This window comes from Salvia miltiorrhiza, chromosome 2 (assembly GCF_028751815.1).
Source record: "Salvia miltiorrhiza cultivar Shanhuang (shh) chromosome 2, IMPLAD_Smil_shh, whole genome shotgun sequence".
Taxonomy (NCBI): domain Eukaryota; kingdom Viridiplantae; phylum Streptophyta; class Magnoliopsida; order Lamiales; family Lamiaceae; genus Salvia; species Salvia miltiorrhiza.
The window spans coordinates 32,841,937-32,847,936 of record NC_080388.1 but is presented as its reverse complement, the minus strand read 5'-3'; the positions used below and the strand labels follow the sequence as shown (position 1 = coordinate 32,847,936).

The window sequence follows — 6,000 nt, the reverse complement described above, 5'->3', positions numbered from 1 at the left end:
TTGAAGTAGTCTTGCATAAGACGTAGATGGGCATCCTCACGATCACGGTGGACGTAAGACCGGGGATGTTTAACGCGTCTCGGCTCCGGCGCCGATTAGGTGTAGATTTGAGCAAGCAATTGTTTCTGCAACTCTATCTCCTCCATGATCGCGTGAGCTACACCGTCGGATGAATCAGACGAAGAATCGTGCTGGGGTTCCGCCATTTTTTGAAGAAAAAAGAAGAAAATATTGAAAGAGAAATATTGGAAGAGCGAAAGAGAAGAATTGTTGTTGTGTGAAGGAAGAAAGTGAGGAAGAAGAAGGAAAAGAATAGATATAGATGAGAAAAAAGAAAAAAAAAATCAAACGGTCAAAAATGACTGCAAATCGAGGCAGTCAAAGCTGCCAAAAATTTTCAAATTTTTGAAATTTGATTTTTTTTAATATGGAGCGTGTAAAACACTCATCGAAATTCAAAGGCTACCGGGTATACACGATAGAACGTGTAGCCCTCGTGTAAGGCGACTCTACAACGCCTTACACGATCTCACCCTTACTCGAGTAGGGCGGATCGTGTAAGGGCGTTGTGGATGCTCTAAGTAACTATCATCTAGATCAATAGAGCCTCGACTAAGAATAGCATGCAAGTTCTAGTTATGCCCAAGATTGTCTATCATATATGCACACAAGAATAAAAAATATATGCTGGTCAAGATACGTACAACATTTAGGCACAAAACTCACTTGGTTCATGCTCAGTTCGATTCGTCATCCCTATCTACATACAATCACGCAAATAAACTATACAAATTCTCAAAACTTGCTTGGCCTTATTCTCTATGCTACAAAAAGTAAAATTCTTCAAACTTGCTGACGACACAACAACAAACAAGAAAAATGGAGACTCGGATGTCATGTAGGCGGCCCTCCACTCACACACTTTGCCTTGGGCAAAGTGGGTCAGGTAAGGGCCAACTCATGGACCTCCGAGAACTCCACAGAAGACAAACATAGCCTTCCGTACTCACACACTTTGCCTTGGGCAAAGTGAGTGAGTATGGAAGGCTAAAACAAACACATAAAACACAAAGGAGTGGCCATCCCCTTCCCCCACCCACACACTTTGCCTCGGACAAAGTGGGTGGAGAATTGAGATAGACCACGACACAAACACACAAACAAAAAATGAAAAACAACAAACAAAGGTTGGGAGCATAGGCCAACCCCAAACCTAAAACTAACAAGATTAAAAAACAACCTAAGGACCTAAAACAAAAAATGAAAAAAAAAAATTAAGAAACTTGTTAGGGGGCATGGTACCTGCCACCGGTACCTTCAATCAACATGTAGATGGCATCCAAGAGCGCTTTCATCGTAGCCTGGTTCTCCTCAATACGAGCAAGGCGCTCCAACATTTCTGATCTCCCCGTCTCGGGCGGGGGGGACACTCATCCTTCTGGTAGGGCGTGATGTAGATGGGGCTTTAAAGTTGGCTGGGGTTTCATCCTGGGCAGACCAAATGAACTTCAGGGCTTTTTCCTGGTCATCCCATTCTACCTCTTGCATTCTATGGAGGCAAGCGAGGTCTAGGTACTCCTCTTGCATATTGGCCAAGCCAATTGCCTCCTCATCTGGAACCTTCAGGCTCTTGGCCAGGATAGTGACCAAGTGAGCCAAGGAGATTCGCTGCTTGGGATCACTCGTTATATCCTTGAAGTGATTGACTGCATACGCCTCAAAGTTGACCCTCTTGCCCCGTAGCCATACACCATAGGAGAAATAACTCATGTTGGGCAATTGAATTGCTACTATCCTTCTTGCCAAAGAAGTTGTAGGCAAGAATTCAGTTGCAAATTCTAAGTGCCCCGCTCTTAAGCTCATAGGCCTTCGTGGCCCCTTCCGACGACACTCCACTTCTTGGCCCATTCGGCCGACGTCTGCTCCGGTGTTCCTCTCGCCGCTTGCCTGTACTGCTCTGACTTGAACTCGACCAAAGTCGCCATGCCCAAGAATTGATTAAAATCATTGATGGAGAGAGTGGTTCTTTTCCCCATCAGCTCGAACTTTACTGCCTTCGTCCCGAGGCCCATCCTGCCTGGATTCTTCACATCAAACATTTTTACAAACTCCCTCGCCAAACGTTTGTGTACCACTTCTGACCAATCCAAAAACTTCTCCCACCCAATTGCTTTGAAGTAGGCCCTTACCTCCTTGTCCACGCCTAGGTCTTTGAGGACCTTAAAATCAACTGTCTTGGGCCCGACGATTACTCGATTTGAAGGGTCCACAACTGTTATAACCCTCAACCCTTCGTAGCGCTTGAGTTCTTTTCCTTTCTTCGAGGACACCTTCCTCGTTGGTGGCCTTGACCTTCTTTTTCTTTTCAGAGACGACGAAGATGCCATCTTGGTGGTGTCAGTTCCTATCTCGGTCTCAGTGGAATCCTTCTCAGTAAGCTGCTCTTCCTCTTGCCCTGCTTCCTCTTTTTGCTCTTATTCTTCTTCTTCTTCTTCTTCTTCTTCTCCTTGCTCAGCCTCCTCCGCAGCCTCCACCTCTTCATCATTTTTCGCCTCTGCTTCTTCCGCCTTCACCTTCGTTTCTTTTCCTTCTGCTACATTATTCTCCATGGGTGTAAGAGGGGTGGCGACCTTGTCTTTGTGAAGATTTACACAAGATGTGTGCAAGTTATTGGTGGGGAGATACGAACAAGAAATACCGGCTGCATTGGGCTCGATGGGAGAAGCTTTGCCGGCCTAAAGATAAAGACGGTATGGGCTTCAGGAATCTGAAGGCCTTGAATAAAGCTTTATTGGCAAAGCAGATATGGCGCATGCTACAAAACCCTCAGTCACTTGTTGCCTGAGTTTTTAAAGCACCTTACTACCATGATTGCTCCATTTTGCAGGCGAAAGTTCCTGCCAATTCCTCTTTTGTTTGGAGATCAATTGCGTGGAGTAGAGATATCATCGATGCGGGACACATCTGGAAAGTAGGGGATGGAATGAACATTCGCATGAAAGAGGATGTTTAGGTGAATGACTTACATGGGGGCAGAATTCAGGGTAAGGACGGAGGAAATGCGCATGGTTTGATGGTGGCAGAGCTGATTGATGAGAATAAGGAATGAAAGGTTGATACCATGGAGAAATTTCTTCATCCCCATGAGATTGATGGGGTGCTGAGAACACCTATCAAGGAGCATGGTGAGGTAGACCGCATTTGCTGGAAATTGGAGCCCAAAGGTAATTTTTCTGTCAAGTCGGCTTATTTGTTGGCCATGGAATACTATTCACCTAATCCCAACACTAGCGACGAGGATAAGAAATTCTGGAGCAAGCTCATTTGGAGCCGAACCTTGCCACCGAAAGTCAATTTTTTTTATGTGGAGGGTGTGCAGGGATTTGATCCCGACTGAAGTTAACTTGCGGGTGCATCACGTTTCGATTGAAGGTACGTGTAACCACTGTTCGAGCCGATGGGATTTACTGTTCATGCACTATTTTGGTGTCCGTTGGTGTGAGGTTTCTGGAAAGAATCGAGATTTTGGAGGATCATGCGCAACACAGAGGGGCTTGAGTTCATTGACATGGCCGAGGCGGTGAGGGGGGAGTTTGAAACTGCGGATTTTTATTTATGGTGCATCATGGTGTGGAGCATATGGACTTTTAGCTGCAAATTTAAACAAGGAGAGAGAGAGCAGTCGGAGAGGCCATCGGAGATAGGGTGCTTGGCGTTCCTTGATGCCTATAAGGCTGCCCAACCCACTTATGCGATTGATAGTTTTGTTGGTGTTAAAATCGGACAGAGGAAATGGTGCAGACTACGTAGAGGGAGATTCCGGGTTGATGTTGATGCACTTTTTGACATCAAAGTTAAGACCTATGGGCTGGGCGTTATTATCCGAGATTCAGAAGGACAGGTTGTGGCGGCTGCTACAAAGAGGCTGAGAGCAGTGTCTTTTCCTATGATGGCGGAACTTATGGCGGTTGTGCAGGGGGTGATCGTTAGCATGGAAAATGACGTGATGCCGATTGAGATCTACACGGATTCTCTCCTAGCTGCAAGGGTGCTGGCTAATGAAGGCGAGGAAGAGCACTTCCTTCCGGATGATATTTGTGACATTATTAAGGTGGCTAGAGAGAATTGTCTTATTTGTGTAAATCATGTGTATCGTGAAGCTAATATGGCGGCACATAGATTAGCTCAATTTGCAAGATCATGTCCATCGTCTGTTAGTTGGACTGGAAATTACCCTGATTGGCTCAGGGAGTGTGTAATTTTGGATGACGCTTGATTTATAATATGCCTCCTTCCTAAAAAAAATGACGAGGGAGGCTATGGGATGTGATATATATATCGTCGCTGCTTACTATTATTGCTGCTCATCGTCATTCCAACTAGGAAAAGTTAAGTGTTTTGTACTTTAAGTGGAAATCATAGAGCTTCAATCAAGTTCGATAAATAAATTGGCTCGAAATCTTATGGTAATATGCTATTTATAGATTTGGTTGGTGAACAAGAGGTAATAGTTGAAAAAACATATGTTTTTAGACAAGATCGATAATTAATGTCTATTTGTCTTCAACAAATAGTATTCATCTTAAAGTTCTACTACATGGCAACATTTCTCAATACTGAAAAGAAAAACTCCTAACAAATTTTCGAAAGTTAGTAATGCTTATTGCAACTAATGCTATCATTATGGGGTAGGTAACTAAACTATTTTTAATAAAGAGTTAAAGATTCGTTGATGATATGAGTATAAAATGTCTATAAATTTGAATTTAATTGAAGACTCCTCGACACGAGTATATAAAATGTCTACAAATTCAAATTCAAATATAGACTCCTCAACACGAGTATAAAAGGTCTCCAAATTCAAAATTCATATCTATACCATATACTCTTTGACACGAGTATACAATGTCTATAAATTTAAATTAAAAACTCATTGATAAGAGCATATACTATCAAAATTCAAATTCAAATTGATTTTTTTTTAAATATGAGTATAAACTATTCACAAGTTTGAATCCAAGAATTTTTTGATACGAGTATAAACTATTTAATAAACTCAAATTTTTTGAGACTCAATTCATTTTCACGATAAGTCACCCATGAACAAGTCTCGATGGGAAATTTGTAGGCACAATTTTTTTTAAGAAAATAAATATATTTTTATTAATTTTATATCTTTGTTTATTTTGAAATCTCATGAAATCCAAGATTAAATAAAATACATTATTAATAAAGATATTGTCATATCTCAAAGATATATGTCAATTTTTTTTTTTTTACAACAAGTCAAATCTTAATATTGATATATATCAGTATTCAAGAGCCAATAAAATCGTGCCACGTCAGCTTTAGGTCCTTGATTATACTGGCTCAAGCCCAAAGTCTGGCTCTTCCTACAATAATTAGGGTCTCCATATCAGTTCTAAACACATCAAATCATAATTGAAGGCTCACGAATTGGGGGAGAATTATAACAACGAATATCTCTCCAGTATTAAAGGTGTCCCATCAAGGTTCAAGGCGTTCTTTGTGGGAGAGCCTAAAGTTCAAATCAAGTCTAACGTTCGATCCAAAAATAAGGTGGAGCCCTCTACATCAATGTTACAAAGCTTTGGAGCTCAATTCAAGCCCAACGTTAAATTCAGAAATAAGGCGAAGACCCTCCACATCAACTTATAAAGCCTCAAAGATTAATTCAAGCCCATCATTAAATTTAGAAATAAGGCGAACACCCTTTGCATCAACATTACAAAGCTCGAAAATCAAGTACAAAAAGATTGAAAGCATACTTTTCCAACAAATCTCAAGGACTATTTAAAATCCATTCAGAAATCAACTTGTATAGAAGGATCAGAGGATTAAATAGAGATATCAACCTGTAAACATACATTTGAACTATAAATATTGAATTTGTACGCAATTTTATATTTATTAAATTAAATACATAAATTTGTATTTATAATTACATTTAATTTATTGATACCTTATACTCTCTTCATC

General features: G+C 41.0%; 1 protein-coding gene across 1 annotated transcript; it reads left to right on the top strand.

Annotated features, from left to right (window-relative positions):
* Positions 1-2,656: 2,656 nt before the first annotated feature.
* On the top strand, positions 2,657-3,013 carry LOC131008321 (uncharacterized mitochondrial protein AtMg00310-like). The gene is made up of 2 exons (XM_057935207.1): positions 2,657-2,794; positions 2,888-3,013. The coding sequence occupies exons 1-2, from the start codon at positions 2,657-2,659 to the stop codon at positions 3,011-3,013; spliced, it is 264 nt and encodes an 87-aa protein (XP_057791190.1).
* The last annotated feature ends 2,987 nt before the right edge of the window (positions 3,014-6,000 follow it).